Source organism: Haematobia irritans, chromosome 3 (genome assembly GCF_050003625.1).
Source record: "Haematobia irritans isolate KBUSLIRL chromosome 3, ASM5000362v1, whole genome shotgun sequence".
In the NCBI taxonomy this organism is placed as follows: Eukaryota; Metazoa; Arthropoda; class Insecta; order Diptera; family Muscidae; genus Haematobia; species Haematobia irritans.
In genome coordinates, this window is record NC_134399.1 from 174,587,472 (window position 1) to 174,607,924 (window position 20,453).

Consider the following 20,453-nt stretch of genomic DNA (forward strand, 5'->3'; position numbering starts at 1 on the left):
TTTATCAAAGGGCGATGACAATAATCGCAAATATTGAAAGACGAATTCTTAAAATTGTTATTCACACTCGGATTGAACGTACGAACACTACATTCAACAAATGGCTTTCATCTATGGGAATGCGAGCATTTTGTTTACACGTCATTTGATCCAGGGAAAAATATCTTATCTTGTGAATCTCGGCATGCAGAAATCCCCTATCGTCCATTTCTGTCTTTCTCATATTCTGTCTTTCTTAAGAAACCCCCCTTTGGTATCCCATATAAGTGTGGATGTTGTTACAACCCTTTCATGTTTTTTCATCTACCTCCAAAAAAAAGTGCGAAAGGGATGAAACAAAGATTGTTGTCCTCGATATTTGATATGTGTCATATGTAAATTTTCCAAACTAAGGTAGGGTGATGTTGCAAAGGGATATCTGTGTACAAATTTAGGATGTTTGATTTTTTCTATGGTGCTTATGCTTTTGACTACGATGAAAAACGTATTTGATCATAACGGTATCCCACCAACCTATCAAAACTATGGTCTCCATTGTTTTTATCCCAAGCAATGGATCTACATTTATGTCGGATGTTGGTGTTTTCATAGAGTGTAGATGTTATCATGGCCCCCTACATAGGTTTTGTTTTTTTTTTTTTTTTTGGTATTATAGCTCTTCCTGTGCCAAGGGCTATTGCGTTCGATTATCCTTCTCGTTCGGTAAGCAATATGTGATGGACTATTGAATTGGAGAAAAATTTGTTTATCGGTAACAAGAATCTTATGGAGCCTCTCTTGGCTATCGTTGGTCATCAATTATGCAAACTTTGTTAGGATGTGAGCGAATGTGGAGATTTACCTTTCTGCCTGACAGCTAGAAAACCATACAAAATCAAATGCGATGCACGTACGTTGGAACAATGCACCAGCATCAGTGATGAATGATGACGTTCGACCTCCCTATAATGTTTTCTGGATAGGTTGATTGGTGGTTGGATAGAATTCTACTTTCCCATAGCCATTTACTGTTCTGAGAATTGAAGTTTTTGCTGATATTGACGATGATTCCTCATGCTTGTATATTGCTTCTAGATGCAGTTGTTGTCACTCAGGGATTATTTGTTGCTGGAAATATTGGTTTAATCAGAGCTGACACCACCTACCAACTATGGTATATTAAACTCCTGCCCTATTTCTTCGATAAGGTTCACTGTCAATAGAGAGATATGATTCGCCATGCCATGGTTCCAGAGTCCAAGTAAGCCATGTGTCATGTGAACTGTAGTTCGGTACAAATTCTCGAAATGATTGACACTTACAATTTTGTTAAACATTTTTGCAATTAAGGCAGACGTTTATGAGTAGGTCTCTCTCTCATTTGTTATCCAGAATGTATGATTGAAATTAAGACCTTCAAAGCTAAAGAGGATATTACACTGCTTCTCATTCGAAATGCATTTATGGATAGGTTTTAGCATTTTAACGAGGCAATAGCAGGTACTGTATACCGGCTTATGTATTGTATGTTCAATTATGTCAAATTTACTTAATCTGCATTAGGATGTACAATATTTCGAAGTCTGTATGTCCGTCTGTTGGTTCGCGTATATGTATATCTGTTTACTGTAATCAGAATACATACTTAATTTTAAACAAATTAACATCCGTTTCCATTTGCCTTTCGCTGTAAAAAAGTTTGTTTGGAAGAAATTTATAGAATTTTTGTAATAAACGTTGGAGTCATTTACAGGTTACGAAAATAAACTCAAGCAGACTATACACGGACCATGATTTTGAAATAAACAGTATTTTATTTATTTATTAACTTGGCATAATTTATACTTGAACTCGACTCTGAATTTTTAATTTTATTTAACGATTATTATTTTAATTTTATATAACGATTGTGTATGAAGGACATCGATTCTACTCAATGAAAAAAATTAAAAAAAAAACAAGTAAGGAAAGACTAAAGTCGGGCGGGGCCGACTATATTATACCCTGCACCACTTTGTAGATCTAAATTTTCGATACCATATCACATCCGTCAAATGTGTTGGGGGCTATATATATGAAGGTTTGTCCCAAATACATACATTTAAATATCACTCGATCTGGACAGAATTTGATAGACTTCTACAAAATCTATAGACTCAAAATTTAAGTCGGCTAATGCACTAGGGTGGAAGACAATGTTAGTAAAAAACAAGTAAGGAAAGTCTAAATTCGGGCGGGGCCGACAATATTATACCCTGCACCACTTAGTAGATCTAAATTTTCGATACCATATCACATTCGTCAAACGTGTTGTGGGCTATATATAAAGGTTTGTACCAAATACATACATTTAAATACCACTCGATCTGGACAGAATTTGATAGACTTCTACAAAATCTATCAAAATTTGTGTCGGCTAATGCACTAGGGTGGAACACAATGTTAGTACAAAAAATATGGGAAACATTTAAATCTGAAGCAATTTTAAGGAAACTTCGCAAAAGGTTATTTATGATTTATCGTTCGATATATATGTATTAGAAGTTTAGGAAAATTAGAGTCATTTTTACAACTTTTCGACTAAGCAGTGGCGATTTAACAAGCAAAATGTTGGTATTTTGACCATTTTTGTCGAAATCAGAAAAACATATATATGGGAGCTATATCTAAATCTGAACCGATATCAACCAAATTTGGCACGCATAGCTACAATGCTAATTCTACTCCCTGTGCAAAATTTCAACTAAATCGGAGTTAAAAATTGGCCTCTGTGGTCATATGAGTGTAAATCGGGCGAAAGCTTTAAATGGGAGATAATCTAAATCTGAACCGATTTCAACCAAATTTGGCACGCATAGCTACAATGCTAATTCTACTCCCTATGCAAAATTTCAACTAAATCGGCCTAAATAAATTGGCTTCTGTGGGCAAATGAGTGTAAATCGGGCGAAATCTATATATGGGAGCTATATCTAAATCTGAACCGATTTGGCTGATATTTTGCAAGTTTTTCGAGACTCGTAAAATATTCGGATGTACGGAATTTAAGGAACATCGGTTGATATACACGCCAATTATGACCAGATCGGTGAAAAATATATATGGCAGCTATATCTAAATCTGAACCGATTTTTTCCAAAATCAATAGGGATCGTCTTTGAGCCGAAACAGGACCCTATACTAAATTTAAGAACAATCGGACTAAAATTGCGAGCTGTACTCTGCACACAAAAATACACCAACAGACAGACAGACAGACGGACATCGCTATATCGACTAAACGATGGGTCTCAGACTTTTTCTTCTTGGCGTTACATACAAATGCACAAACTTATTATACCCTGTACCACAGTAATGGTAAAGGGTATAAAAACGCATAGTAAGAATTTATTCTCAATATTAAGTAAGAAAGTCTAAATTTAAAAGTGTAGAGTAGTTCTTTGCTTCTTCGGCTTGGAATCAATATGCACACGGACGAAAAGGACTGTTCTTCATATGTTTGGGTGTAAAAATTATATGTTTGGAACTCAAAATTTTTAACACAATATTTTTAAGTGCAAGCATATAATGTTCATAAACTAGCATAACATGTTTGGGACATGTATGTTAATATGTTAGAACATATTATGTTTGGGACATAAAATGTTTGTAAATGTAATATGCTTAGATGCAAACATATATTAACTTGGAAATAGCCTATAAACATATATGTGTAAAGGGTGATACGGTCAAAATTTGGTCAATATAAACTTGACGTATTTCTTTCAATTTTGAATTTAAAAAACCTGAACACCCCTCTTTTTGAAGGTGTGTGTGTGTAGAATGTTGCTCTTATTTTTGTTTTGGAATTCACTCTTCAGTTGTCAAAATGCCGTCCAAGCAAGAAGAGCAGCGTATCAAAATTTTGCTCGCGCATCGCGAAAATCCGAGCTACTCGCACGCAAAGCTGGCAAAATCGCTAAAAGTTGTCAAATCAACCATTACAAATGTAATTAAAGTGTTTGGGGAACGTTTGTCGACAGCCAGAAAGTCTGGATCGGGGGGAAATCGAAAACCGGAAGCCGCTGAGACGACAAAGGGAGTTGCCGGTAGTTTCAAGCGAAGCTAACCTCTCTCTCCGAGATGCCGCAAATAAGCTGGGTGTATCGTCTACAACCGTGCATCGAGTCAAAAAACGAGCCGGACTATCGACTTACAAGAAGGTAGTGACTCCAAATCGCGATGATAAACAAAATACGACGGCCAAAGCGCGATCCCGGAGGCTGTACACGACGATGCTGACGAAGTTTTACTGCATGGTAATGGAGGACGAAACCTACGTCAAAGCCGACTACAAGCAGCTTCCGGGACAGGAGTTTTATACGGCAAAAGGAAGGGGAAAGGTAGCAGATATTTTCAAGCACATAAAACTGTCGAAGTTCGCAAAGAAATATCTGGTTTGGGAAGCCATCTGCACCTGTGGCTTGAAAAGCAGCATTTTCATAGCTTCCGGGACTGTCAACCAAGAAATTTACGTGAAAGAGTGTTTGAATAAACGTCTGCTGCCTTTCCTGAAGAAACACGGTTGTTCCGTACTGTTTTGGCCGGATTTGGCATCTTGCCATTACGGAAAAAGGCCATGGAGTGGTACGCCACCAACAACGTGCAGGTGGTTCCCAAGGACAAGAACCCTCCCAACACGCCAGAGCTCCGCCCAATTGAGAAATACTGGGCTATTGTCAAGCGGAACCTAAAGAAGACCAAAAAACTGCTAAGAACGAGCAGCAGTTCAAGGCAAACTGGCTTTCTGCGGCGAAGAAGGTGAACAAGGTGGCTGTACAAAATCTGATGGCAGGTGTAAAGCGTGAGGCCCGGCAATTCGGATTTGGAAAAACGAAAGCCTACCTGAATATTTTTCCTGAATTTTATACTAATTGAACTTGAAAAAGAAATTTAATTTGATTTTTTAAATAAACGATTTCACCGATTTACACGCGTTTTCCCTTGACCAAATTTAGACCGTATCACCCTTTATGCTGCAAGTAAAATAATGGAAGTAACCAATTGGCGCCTTAAAAATATATCCACACAAAGAAAATTTCATTACAATTTGTTACTGCCAGTATATGTGCTAAGGTGAAGTATAATATATTTGAACAATATAAACAATATTTTGTTTGGACCAATTCTGAAAATATATATGCTTGAAGCAAAATGTTTTTGGAGTATATATTACAGAAGCGATTTTTTTGAGCGTGCAACCATTAAAGTAAAGGCAAAATCTTTGAAACTGATAAATTCTTTTCAGTGTATGTAGACAAATAAACCCACTAACTAATACATACAAGCACAATCTATAACGTGTTTCAAAAACAGAAAACTTGCAAAGCTCTACTAAATTCTATTCACACGGGAATTTCGCCATAGCAAATAGCCTTTCCACAATCAAGCTATACTCACTCTTTCATATACATCTGCGGGGCAATTGAAACAGGACAAACCTAAAACATATGTCTCACACCCAATGAGTTTGATGATAAAACAGCAGGATATACGGCTATGGGGACAAACCATGAAGCAACCATTCAACTAACCGGTCTAAATCAAGGGAGCAATAATATTTCACACAATTAAATCCCAAAAATCCAATAAAAACCACAAAAGAAGCCCACATGGATTTGAGATTTATATTTATGATTATTTGAGGATAAGGCTTTGTGGGAACGAAGAAATTCCTTCACAAAACAAAACAAAATGTGGAATTCCCAAATTGGCCAACAAAATTGGCATAAGACCAGACTATAGACCATGTAAACCCCATCGTTAACTGAGAACCATTGACAGTAACATCTCTTAAAGGATTATTCAAAAACAACAAAATGAGAAAGTAACAAACATTTTTCTCATCTCAAAATGATATCGACACATTTAGGCATTTTTCCTTTCTTTTTTTATTGGCCTATGGACGATTCAAAAGCTCTTAATAAAAGAAAAGAAGAAAAAATTTACTTAGCCTGACAAAGAATAGGCAACAAGGCTTATTTTTGTTAAATGCTCATTAACCTCCAAAGGGATAATTAGTAAGAATTTTAGAGCACTGCCATGAGATTTGGGGACAAAAACTCTTCTCGGTCTCCAAAAGTGGAGAAAGCATGTAAGAAAGTGCTAAATTGGGGTGAAGACACGGTGGTGCAGTGGTTAGCTAGCATGCCCGCCTTCGATACAGATTATGGTGGCTTCTATCCCAGCATAAAAAAGTTCTCATCGGTGGGTTATCTCCGCTCAGTAATGCCTTTGATATATATGGATGTTAGTAGTGTAATACGTATAGACTGATCCACTTTAATGGCCTTTTTTTATGGGCTTTTTTTAATGGGCTTTTTTTAATGGGCTTTCTATGATAGGTCATAAGGTCATCCAAAAAAAATTTTCCCTGTATGTATGAGTGTCATTGTATTGAATGCATTGGCTGGCGGTGTGGTGCATGTGCATGTATCGTGAAGATGAGATAGGGATGGGGAGAGATAAGAGTTTGGCTGTTGGGAAAAGTGTGTGGAGTTTTCTGATCGCCTAGTATTGAACAATCGTTGAAACCTAGATTTGGTGTTTATTTATGTGCCATAGAAGAAGGGATAGGGTGAAGAGATAAGTGATTCGCTGTTGAGAATGCTATTGATTTGTTTAGCATTCTAAAATGGGAGACAAAGTGACCGTCTGAGATTCTGAAGAAATGCATGTGCATGTGTCGTGAAGATGAGATAGGGAGGGGGTGAGATAAGATTTTGGCTGTTGGGAAATTTTGTGTTATTCGATTTGATTTCTTGGTTGACTGTGTGGAGTTTTCTGATCGCCTAGTATTGAACAATCGCTGAAACCTAGATTTGGTGTTCATTTATGTGCCATAGAAGAAGGGATAGGGTGAAGAGATAAGTGATTCTCTAGTTTGGCTGTCCCTATATGCATGAGTGTCATTGTGTTCAGTGCATTGACTGGCTGTGTGGTGCATGTGCATGTATCATGAAGATGAGATAGGGATGGGGTGAGATAAGATTTTGGCTGTTGGGAAAATTTGTGTTATTCGATTTGACTTCTTGGTTGGCTGTGTGGAGTTTTCTGATCGCCTAGTATTGAACAATCGCTGAAACCTAGATTTGGTGTTTGTTTATGTGTCATAGAAAAAAGGGGTAGGGTGAAGAGATAAGTGTTTCACTGTTGAGAATGCTATTGATTTGTTTAGCATTCTAAAATCAGAGGCAGAGTGTCTGTCCATGGGCCTTTTTTTTAATGGGCTTTCTATGATAGGTCGCAAGGTCATTCAAAAAATCTTCGGACTGAGAAATGAAAACGAATATTTGTGTTATTCGTTTTCATTTCTTGATTGGCTGTGTGGAGTTTTCTGATCGCCTGGGATTGAACAATCGCTTATAAAAGCCATATGCTCTCTGGAATTATACCACAGTTCAGAAAACGTAATTGAATTAGAATAAATAAATAAATAAATATGTCCGGTGCTATAGATGTCGTGTCCATTTTCAATGAAAAAAATTTAAAACGTATCCTACATATTAAGGATATGGTTACACATAAGGACTATTCTATTGAAGGATGCTATAGGACAACTACAAAGTATGGGGATTCTATAGTGCTGCGTTTGGTGGATGATCAAATCTTATATTTACCCAAAAGATTTAACAGCCTGGATGATGATACAATTCAACGTATAGATTCTGGAGAATTTTCTGTTTCAAAAGTGTCTATTTCAGACGATAAGGAGAATCCAATTAGCAGATTGGAGTTGAAACAGTGTTTGTCCTCCGATCCATTTTACGCACCATATTAATTATTAAAAGAAAAAAATGAAAATTTTAAATAAAGAATGAAATTCGAAACAAAACCATTGTGTTTTTTTCTTGTCAATTTTTAGAATTTGTCATAGGGTTTGAGAAACAACAAACATGCAATAGAAATCGCATTTCATAATGTATTGCTTATAGAATATTTTGAGTGTTTTGAAAACTACAAGTGTCCAAACAAAAAATTATCTCAAATGCATCGAATTTCCATTCACTACAATGGAATTCGAAAATTTATGAATTTTCAGTTTTTCAAAGAGTGTCCAAAAGAAACTCATAGGGACAGTTTCAATTCAGCCTTCGTCAACTCAACATCACGAGAAAAAAAATGGCCTTACCACCATCCCAAATTATATTCAGCGATGATGAGGATGAAAACGTAAATCTGAATGATCGAATCCTAAACAACATGCAAGTGGAAGAACAGAATATACCGGAGGGCCAACATTTCCTCTGTGAAATATCATTGGATGACTTAATGAGGATTGCAGATAATGACATGGACCCGGAAAGTCATAGGGAAATGTTGGAAGATTTACTCTATTTACATCCTGATGCAAAAATTTTAAAAATAATTTAAGTTTAAACAAAGTAATATAAAATAAAATAACATTTTAATATCATATATGTTTCTTCTCATTTATTTGGAATTAGTTTGAATTTGGGTGGACAAGAACAAGAAAAAATTATAAAACTAAATAATCCCACCGCAGTATACATACTAAAGCATATGGGTTACTGTTGTGAACAATTTTCATTTTTTATTGTCTTACTAATCATGTCATCTATACAATCATGCCATTCTATATATCTTAATAGTTTAAATAGGTTACTTACAGCACACTTAAATTTCCTATCTTCATGTATAGGACAATGGGTATAATAGTTTCTCATATTTGGGAAAACAGTTCTATATTCTAGATTTACAACATTTGTGCTTAGATATTTTTCAAGAAACTCTTTTTTAATTTTTCCAAAGACAAACACGTACTTAAAACTATTTAAGGGTGCTAAGACCTCGCCGACTTCAGTGTAATTTACATCGCCATCTATCCAATCTAAGCCAGTAATAAATTTCTTATAATGTACATTTTTCCGTTTGGCCTCCTTGACAAGTTCCCTCCTATCGAAAGGAGGTTTGAATAAAAAATAGTTTGGTACAACGGAACCGCCTTGCATATACGCCAATTCCTTTATATATATGCAATCATTATTTCCAAAACAATGTTGAAAGTCCACCAATACAAAATCTGATTTTTGAAAATTGACCATGATGAGAAGTATAACCGACAATTTTACGAAGCCAACTAAATATAAAAAAGTCTCATCTTGCTTTTATATTCAGAAAATGAGGGTGTTAAATATCAAGTTTACATTTCAGAGCTTTACATTAATTGATAATTATATTTGATATTGGAATACATGTAAAATTTATGAATTGAAACACAGATGAATTTTATTTTATTTAGATTTATTTATTTATTTATTTATTTTTGTTTAGAAATATTGTTTAGTTTTGTATTTCTTCATAAATAATTTCCTCTATAGATTCATAAAATTTCTCTATATATATAAATAATTTAAATATATTATTTACAGCACACTTGAATTTCCTATCTTTATGCATAGGGCAATGCGTATAGTAGCTTCTCATATTTTGGAAAATTGTTCTATACTCTAGATTTACAATATTTGTATTTAAATATTTTTGAAGGAATTCTTTCTTAATTTGTCCAAAAACAAACACATACTTATAACTATTTAGTGGTTCCAAGGCATCGCCAACTTCAGTGTAATTTATATCACCATCTTTCCAATCTAAGCCGTGAACATATTTTTTACAATATGTGTTTTTCCGTTTACCCTCCTTGACTAGTTCTCTGTTATCGAAAGGGGGTTTGAATAGGAAATAGCTGGGTACGACAGAATAGCCTCGCATATACGCCAATTCTTTTATATATATGCTGTCATCATTCCCATGACAGTATTGAAAGTCCACCAATACAAAATCCGGTACATACATGATTCGAAGTATAACGGACAATATTTCGTAGCCAACTAAATCAAGGAAAGTCTCATCTTGCTTTTATATTCAAATAACAGAGAACATTAAACATTATTTATTTTTTTTTTTTTTTTTTGTGATACAATTTGGAGTAAAAATTGTAAACATAAATGACCGCAATTGAATGCATTAAACCTTTGCACTCGTTGATAATTATATTTGATATTGGGACCTAAATAAACCAATATTTCTAGTGGGGGTTGAAGATTTCCAAAACTGTCAAAGTATTCAATTTCTTTGTGGTTTTTATAATATGCTACCCAATGAGTTCCAGATCCTATACTTGAGTCTAAGTTTACTACACCACATTCTTTTGTTTGACATTTTTTCGGAAGATTATCTCGCATAAAGACTCCTCGAAAATGTGGTATATATTCTTTCCCAAATATTTGGATGTCTATATCTGTCAGCGGTCTGTTAGGTAGCTTAGATATTAGTTTTTTGTATCCGTATTATTTAGGGTAATACCCATACCAGTTTTGTATGGTTTAAGATAAAGTCCTTTACCCATAGCAATTGACTCCATACTTTTGTTGTGACGCATACTCTCTTCTAGTTGCTTTTTAGCATCTTTAGCAGTGTTAATTGTTCTTGCTATCGATGATACACCCGAAGATATTGCACCCAAGGCACCTAGTGCTGTTATAATAGGAACCAATGGTAGAAAACCGCCAATTTTAGGAACATTAATAACTCTTGGGATGACGACATGTGACTTTTTCCCTTTGAATGATGAATTAATAACTTTCCGAGCGATTTTTATTGCAGAGTTAATATCAACAGGTTTTTGCTTCTTTAGTAGTGTGTTGGCTTTTTTAATTGTTGAATTGAAAATTGTACGTCCGCATGCTTTTTTCTTCCTCATACCCATGCCAAGTTTTAGTTTTGCTTTCATTGCGTTGGAGACTAAATAAGCATTTAATTTTTCACCCCAAGTACTTTCGGTAGCTTTTACTCTCTCCCACGCCCTCTCTAAGAGTTCCTTATCTGCTTTGTGGCGTTTTTCAATATCTGAGCTTCGTGAATAAGCTATATCATGAATTTTACAGGCTGCATCCAAAGCATTTATCCCTTTATCACCCCTTTTCAATCTTTTATCGAGTTTTGTTCCTGGTCCACAAAATTTGTATCCGGGTAAATGTAGCTCAATGGGTAAGGCGTTGATTAAATTGTTTACGAATCCTCTTCCTTGTATGGATCGTTTGCGATTGACTTGTCTCTTCCGAAATACAAACATATATATGCTCTCAACTAAAAATAAACACATAAATTTATTTGGTCAGTTTAATAATAAATTAGTCGTCAATATGCGTTTACTTAAACAGGATACAAGTATTTCTGTTCGTGATCTAGATTTTACGCAAGCGAAACCTAATAAATCGAAACATGGTTCATTGTTACCCGATTCCATTCGATGTCTAATTGTGGGCCCATCAAATTGCGGAAAAACTAATGTTATGATAAGCCTTATAGAAAGTGAAAATGGGCTAACATTTGAAAATATATATTTGTACTCAAAATCGTTATATCAACCCAAATATGAATACCTGAGAAGACTAATTGAGCCTATAAGTGGTATGGGATACTTCATATATAACAACAACGACGATGTTATACCGCCACATGAAGCAAAACGAAACTCTATAATGATATTTGATGATGTCGCATGCGATAAACAGAATAATATTCGTGATTATTTCTCTATGGGTCGTCACAAAAATGTAGACTCATTTTACTTATGCCAAACTTACAGTCGCATACCAAAACATTTGATACGGGACAACGCAAACATAATTGTTGTTTTTAAGCAAGATGAAACGAATATGAAACATATATTTAATGACCATGTGGGTAGCGATATGTCCTATAAAATGTTTGTGGATATATGTCGTGAATGTTGGAGGGATAGGTATGGTTTTATGGTTATAAGCAAAGACGATGAAATCGCTGATGGAAGATATAGAAAAGGTTTTGACATATTTATTACACCTTAGTAGTATATGTCTTTCCACTGTATGCAGACGTCTACTTACACCCCAACTCATCTGCAACCGATTTGAAATTATTTTAAGGGCGGTTCTTTACTTATCTAAGCAGTTCGAAAGCCGTACGAAAGCGATTCGGAAGCAGTTCGGAAGCGGTTCGAAAGCGGTTCGAAAGCGATACATCAGTTAGCATTATCGGTTTAAAATAATTCAAAAGATTTCTATTGGTGATACAATATGAATGAAAAAATATTGAAAGAATTAATAAAATCTCGAAAAATTTTGAGAAAAAAATTTCAAAGCATAAAATTAGGAGAAGACGACGCTTCACATAAACTGGAAAATGTATTCAAGCCTTTAACAGATCCATTGAATAATTTAATGAAATTAAAAAATGAGAAAATGAAACAGCGAAATAAAGAACTTCCTACTTTTAAGTTTGAAAGTAGCACACCAATAAAGACCGAACCTCCTAAATCAAATTTTGATAAACACTCTCAAAAAATTATAAATTCTAAACTGGATTCTCAAAGTGATGAAGACAGCGACAATAAAGAAAATTCAGAAAATTATTTTTCACAATTGGAAGATGATAATTTCTATACTATTAATTTAACTAAACTTTTTAATGATCAAACTCTCGATACTGTATATGGACCATATAAAGACGAAAATGGAGTGTGGAAATTGGGAAACAGTCCTATTAACATTAGCGATGATAAGATTGTTGTTGGGAATCAATCGTGGGCAAACACGCCAGGCTTGTTTGAATTAATTACCCAGAAACAGCCACAAAAGTATGATTCACTGGAATTGGATATATACAAGAAAATTCTTTTGGGAACAAATGCTCATCGTAAGAACTATGATTCTGTTGGTCAAATACGAGGGAATAAAGGATATAAATATAAAAAGATTATCCAGAAACTTTTTGGTGACACTTACACTGGTAAAGGTTTAATGAGCCTAAATTTAAATAAACCAAACTATATATATTGGGATGATCCGAATGAATTAGTTGAACGCTTAAAACTTCTTATTGCATCTCAACAAGCTGGCCATTCAAATCATAACAATGAAATAATATCTATAATTGAAGAATTAAGGGAGGCCAATATAATATTCTGATAATTGTCAATTGCATTCAATCGAGATATGAGCGTCGATAAGTTTGGTCACTTTTCAAATTCTAGTGAGTTGAAAAGATATGTTCCGAAAATATTTGGTATTGCTATTGACAAGCATAATAACATCGATTTCCAAAATAAAAAGATTAAAAACGTGGGGGTACCGGTGGAAAGTGCAGACGCAGTCAACAAAAATTACTTACAAAAACAAATCGAAATCTCACGTGAATTACTAAAAAAAGACTTAAATATTGAAGTCAATACAATACATCAAGAAATATCGCAGTTAAAAACTATTATCAAGGATATATTTACAGTCCTGTCGGATATGCGAATAACATCTCAAGTTCATTAATCAAATTTAATTACAAAGTAACAATGGCCAAAAGAGGAATAGTACAAGAGATACACACTCAAGCCCGGAAAAAATTTCCCCGTCGGAGATATATAATGAAAGGAATTGATGACTTTTGGCAGGCTGATTTGGTTGAAATGGGAACTTATTCATCTTTAAATAGAGGATATAAATATATTTTAACGGTCATCGATACATTTTCAAAATACGCATGGGCAGAACCAACTAAAACTAAGAATGCATATGATGTTTCCAATGCATTTAGAAAAATATTGAACAAAGGTCGAACACCTAAAAATCTACAAACAGACGATGGTAAAGAATTTTTTAATAAAGAGTTTAAAAGTCTTACGCAAAAGTACTCAATAAACCACTACTCCACATTTAGTGTGATGAAAGCATCCATCGTAGAACGCTTTAATCGTACGTTAAAAAATTTTATGTTTAAAGAGTTCTCATACAACGGTTCCTATAAGTGGATTGACATTTTACCAAATTTAGTTAATCAATATAATCGGAAAATACACAGAACAATAAAAATGGCTCCTATTGATGTCAATAAAAATAATGAGGATTATATTTTAAAAACTGCTTACAATCATCTTAAAGTATATAAACCCTCAAACTTCCATGTTGGTGACTATGTTCGCATAAGTAAATATAAAAATATATTTGAAAAAGGATATACACCTAATTTCAGTACGGAAATTTTTCGAATAAGTTCTATCCAAAACACTAATCCTACCACATATCTATTGGAAGATTATCAAGGTAATCCAATAAAAGGAGGTTTCTATAGAGAAGAAATTCTGCGAACGCGACACCCTGATGTTTACCTCGTTGAAAAAATTCTAAAAACAAAAGGTCAACAAGCATATGTTAAATGGTTGGGATTTTCTAATGACCACAATTCATGGATTAATAAGAATGAAATTTTATGATGTGTATTTAGTAATATAAAATAAATAAAGAAGATTGAAACTTAATTTTGTTTTTCATTCTAAAGCAAGTTTTCATAATGTCAATTACATTAGCCCTAAGCGGAAGATCGTCGGTGCTCATAACCAATTATTTCCCACCCATACAACTTAATGATGAATATGAATGTGCTTTAGTTGATTTTCATTCGTATAATTCAATTCCAAATATTGACTACGATAACAATCTTTTCCACATTGGTGGTGATTGCATTGAAATTCCGGTGGGATCTTATGAACTGGAGGATATTGTTAAATTTTTAAAACATGAATATGTAAAGAAAAATATCAACAAAATATTAGAGATTGAGGCTAATAATAATACACTTCAAATTGAAATATATTCCTCCCACGACATTATTGATTTTAACAAAGATCGTTCTATTGGCGCGCTATTTGGCTTCAACAATCGAATTTTGCTACCTAATGCACGACATAAATCACATCAATCAGTGAACATAATGAAAGTGAATGCCATCCAAGTCCAATGTAATATAATCACAGGATCATATATGAATAACACACCGTCGCATATAATACATGAGTTTGCTATGAATGTCTCTCCAGGATATAAAATGGATGAGATACCCAGGAATTTAATCTATTTACCTGTGAATGTCAAGGAAATAAGTTGTCTAAAAGTTTGGATTGTGGATCAAGAAAGGCGTATAATAAATTTTCGGGGTGAAGAGATTACTTTACGATTTCATCTAAAACCGAAAGCGAAATGATTATCTATAATAAATATTACAATAAAATAGGTAATGATTCCATTCCGGAACGAGCAGCCGAGCTAATTACACAAAATATACTGCCCCAATCTATAAAACGTAAATTAACTAAAGAAAATAAACTATTCCTAAAATCTTTAAAACTACAGCTTAAGAAAAATGTCTGAAATATTAAGCGTTGCAGAAAAACCATTTTCTGATGAAAGCATTATTAAGAAGGATTATCATAGCTATATGCCATATATACAGTCATATAAAAATAATGATGAAATTAGAATAACAATCCAAAATCAAGATCTCTATGTCTTACCATCTGAAAGTTATATCTACATAGAAGGCTTCATAACGCTGATGGATGGTATAGCAACACCAAATGCTAGACTGCGAAATAATTGTGTAGCACATATGTTTGATGAGATTCGTTATGAAATCAATGGGGTTGAAATTGATAGAACACGTTATTTAGGAATGGCGAGTACTATAAAAAATTATTTATCTCTCAATGAATTAGATTCGAATATGATGCTGAATGCAGGATGGAGTAAACACAATGACATGGAAAACGGGTCATTTAATTTTTATGTTCCGTTAAAATTATTGTTGGGCTTCGCAGAGGACTTCAATAAAATCGTGTTAAACTGTAAACATGACTTAATTTTGTTGCGCAGTTCAAATGATCATAATGCTTGCTTTTCCACAAAGCCTGAAGAAATGGTTAAACTAACGATACAGAATATAACATGGAGAATACCACATGTGCAAGCTTCCGATATAACAAAGTTGAAAATTATAAAAACGATTAAAGATGGTACCACATTACCGCTTGCTTTTCGGAGTTGGGATTGTCACTTTAATCCTACATTCCCAAATGCGACAAAATGTAATTGGAATGTAAAGCTTTCATTAAATAGAGAGCGCCCCAGATTTGTAATCGTGGTATTTGAAAAAAACAACAAGTTTATACATTGTAATCTAGTAAATTTAAAAGTTCATCTAAATTCCGATACTTACCCATATGATGATCTTAATCTCAAATTTGATGATAATAGATATGCTATTCTATATGACATGTACGCCAAATTTCAACACAGCTTTTATATGAAAGAACCACAACCATTACTAACAAGCGCTGAATTTAAGAACACCCCCATGGCAGTCATCGATGTTAGCCACCAAAATGAAATGGTCAAACAAGGTCCCATAGATGTCAGAATTGAACTCGAAACCAGTAAACCCATTCCTGCAAACACCATAGCATATTGTTTAATAATTCACGATCGCTATATTGAATATACACCATTGACGGGAAATGTGCGAAAAATTATTTAATTTTTTTTTTCAATGAACCATACATACCTTTATATCCATAATCAATTTTAAAATAAATAAAAATAAAACAAAAATGTATACATCAATTTTTTCATTTTATTTATTACATTTTTTTTCTATATAAATAACAATTCTTAATGTTAAATTTTTTAAATACATACAATACATAATAAATAGTTTAGTGTATTTACATTAAAATTATATCCATTAGATCATTAAAATCCATATCAAAATCAGATGTATATTGTTGAACTAAATTTTCTAAAGAGGAATCAGTTTCGATTGCACCTAAATCTAAATCTAGACCATTGCCATCTATATCAACTAGCATATTTTCCATACTTGATTCAATTTCATGGTGACCCCACGCGAAAGTATTAATTCCATCTTCCTTGATCATACGCTTTGTATCCAACGGACTTAATACAACTTTTTTCAAGGCATTCGTATAGATGTTGTGTAGCTTACACCTAAAAGTGAGCATTGTATCACAAACTTTTTCTTTAGTAAATAGACAATTCCTATAGTCATCAATTTTATAGTTGTCCATTACACTTTTTTTCACACCTTTAGCCTTTTTAATTTCATAACCATCCTCAACAGTATATGAATACATTTTTGGACCTAAACCGACAAACTCTGTCATAATCTTACCACAGTTTTCATCCTTCATTAATCCAATTTCCTTTTTATTTACAAGAGGAAAGTTGAAAGGGTTATCTTCGGAATACTCAGATGTATCAAAATGTGTAGTAAGATGAGGTCTAATTTCTTCATACACATCTTCAGATTCGATGGTGTATATGAAAGAGTCTGTATCCATATAGTTTAATTGTATTCTTTCACCAAACTTTTCTTTCATAAAGTTGTAGTGGAAGTCATACATTTTCCACTTAGCTAATTCTAGAATACAAAATCCTAAGTATATTGGCTTATCATAAACAATTTTTGTTTTATTCATTTGAATAGCCCAAAAATTGTCTGTGAATTTGGATATACTATGAAAGTTTGGTTTTGAAATTAGAGCTTCAGCACCTAACTTACGCCTGTCACTATATGCCCACTGTTTTACAATAGACACATCTTTTCTTTTTTCAACATTTTCCATTGTTTTGCCATATACTGCATTGTTCAATAGTTTAAAGAAATTTTTTTCAAAAACAATATTTGTTTTTTTCCTACAATCATTGTTTTTGTCAATATATTCCTTTAGCCATGGTCTTTGACTAAAAGTAAGCACCCTATGCACTTCATTTAGAACGTAGCCCTGCTCTAAACATTGTTTTAGTGTCATGTAGTGGATGGTATACCTTTCTTTTGGTGTAAGATCTGCAACAAGTTTGTTGTGTTTCGATCCTCCCACTTTTTTGTTTTCAGCCGCTAAAGGTAAATCATTAAATTTATTATGTAGATGGGGTGGACAACTTATTGAAACTTCATAAATATACCCTTCAGGAGAATCGAATTTAAAATTTTTGATTACGTTAGGATCCCTAATAATGTCAGCTTCTGCAACCCATTTAAAATTACCATATGGTAAGAATTGCTGCATCGCCCATCCATATAGGTTATTAACATCAAGATATAATAAAAATGTAGATACAATATCAGGATTAAAGTTTTTCATATATTTATTATTGGCTTTGTGATATCTTTTACTACATTGAGTAATACCTCCACGAATGCCATTTTTTATAAAGTTGTATGTGTCTACGTCCTTCAACAATTCTAGGCTAAAACCATCCGATGTTATCAGCTTTAGCATAGCATCATAAGATAGACCAGGCGCCGTAAAATATTGGCAAGGATCCAGCTTATGTATGCTTTTGCATAAGATTCGAAAGTTTTCGAATATATCTGTGAGTAGAAGGACATCCGTTTTTAAATATAACTCCATATAATCCTGAAGTGTTCTACAATTAAATGTTGTCCAAACTTCTATAGCGTGATTGTAGTCCTCCTGACTACAACTATTGTTGGTTAATTTACTGTAGAAGTTTTCTATAGAGGGAAGGTTTATATCTTTAAGTTTTTGAAATGAATCCAAGTATTCATAACAAAATACACCCTTCCTTCTCATTAATTTAAATTCGTGGTCATTTGAGAAATTAGATCTAACCGTAGTCATTTTGTCATCTAACAGATTTTTAGCTAAGCTATCCAAGCTTGAAGGCATAAATCTTAAAGAATCTAAAAACCTATATTCTAAAAGATCCCCATTATCAAATTTAATTTTATGAGATACCGATATATATAATTCTTTATTTAGCGGTATAACTGAGGTATTTCCAGGAATAAGGTTTAGTAAATCTTTAATAAATAGATGACAGTCATATGACGAAAAGTTATGGAAAAAGATTGGTATGAACTTTGGGATCTTATAATTTAAATTACATTCATTATGGGCCGCCCCCCTATATTTTCCAGTAATATGGCAATGATCCCTAACCCTATCCGTATCTAAATTTTTGTCACAAATGTGACACAATTGAGCTGCGTGAAAACTGGATTCCTCAATAGGTGATAAGGGACATATTGGTTTTTTTAATGATAAATACCTTTCGTATATATCTCTACATTCTAAATCTAAATATTTAACAAATTTTTCCCCAGCGTCCTCCCCAGTATAAATCTTAAATCTATCTAACGAACTATCTACACTACATTTTATATAAAAACTAAAAGCACACGGTTTGTGCTTATTTATTGTTGATCCTAAACTATCTTTCTCTAGTATACACTCAAAATCGGCATACACAACGAAAGGGACATCCATCGTTTTACTTATGTTTTTAAAGCGAATAAAATTATTACCTGCATCCGGTACGGTGGTTACAATGTTGGAACATTCCTTTAAGTGATTCGACCACTTGTCGGAGTTTGAAGTGTATTGCAGGCATCTGTCGCAAATTTTTAATTTCTTACAATTTTTGGTTAACTGCGAAGATAATAATCTACAACAAATAAAATAAAAAAAAATATTTTATTAATATTTAAGTAAAAAATGAAATGAAGGATTTTTTTTTCTTACCTTGACATGTCTTTAATCCAAATATAATGTGCTTTACCCCCACTCTCCAACAACAACAAGTTAATGTGTACCCCATTTGGAACAACATTCTGGGATATGTGGTATGGCCCGATGACAGTGTCATCTTTCCGGTTATACCCATATACATTAATACTAACTCCTGGGTTCAGCTTTTCAAATTTTGGGATTTCTTGCACAGGCATAGGGAATTCTAGCCCTTCAAAATTTAAATTTATATTGTTTTCTAACAAAATATTCTGCTGCCTGATATCTACTCGATAGGATGAAGTTCGCGTTGGGTGAGTCGGCTTTGGGGAAGTTAACGCCGAAATGACACTCCATTTGAAGCAGTATTCATCCGTATTTCTGACATTGATACATGCTTTTTTCGAATATAATTTTGGTGGCGTTGGAATATATTGGGAACCACAAAAGCCAGACCATTTGTTGATGTTGATTTCAAATTTTTCAATTCGAGTCAAAGTCCATCCAGAGTCTCTTTCCTGGAAATCCGCCATTTGACTCTTTATTTCTTCAATATGCCTTTTAATGAAATCCTCAATGTTGTCTGACATAACCAGTCTCTGCATTTTGGACACATGGTACATGTGTTGCATTTGGAGCTCTTCACCACCCAACTTTATGTATTCCCCAATTAGTTGGATATTTATCTTCAGACTTTTATTCTTCGCCAGTGAATTTAAAATTAACAGGTGTAAACTCTTATTACATTCTTCGAATACCTCATTTATATCTATGGTATTCATATCGGTTAGGTACGTATAAGTTCCTACACGATTTTTAAATCCTGTCATCGTCTGTCTAAATTGGTTATTTATAATAACATCACTTTTTTGTATGTGATTCGGAGACTGGTGATGTTTGAACCAATTCATTGGGTTTACATAGACGTTGCATATTTCACATACTTTATTTAAATTCCTCTGACCATGACTAGGCCCTGGTTGCTGGTCAAAATTAAACTGTTGCTGCTCAAATATGTTTGAGTGTTGCTCCAAGTTTTGATTTTGCTGCAGCAATT

At 33.7% G+C, this 20,453-nt stretch overlaps 1 protein-coding gene across 1 annotated transcript; it reads right to left on the reverse strand.

Moving 5' to 3' along the window:
* Positions 1-9,786: 9,786 nt before the first annotated feature.
* Positions 9,787-16,343, reverse strand: LOC142230600 (uncharacterized). Its single transcript, XM_075301238.1, has 2 exons — positions 16,063-16,343; positions 9,787-11,127 (listed from the first exon to the last, which is right to left on the reverse strand). The coding sequence occupies exons 1-2, from the start codon at positions 16,064-16,066 to the stop codon at positions 10,310-10,312; spliced, it is 822 nt and encodes a 273-aa protein (XP_075157353.1). The 5' UTR covers positions 16,067-16,343; the 3' UTR covers positions 9,787-10,309.
* Between the last annotated feature and the right edge of the window lie 4,110 nt (positions 16,344-20,453).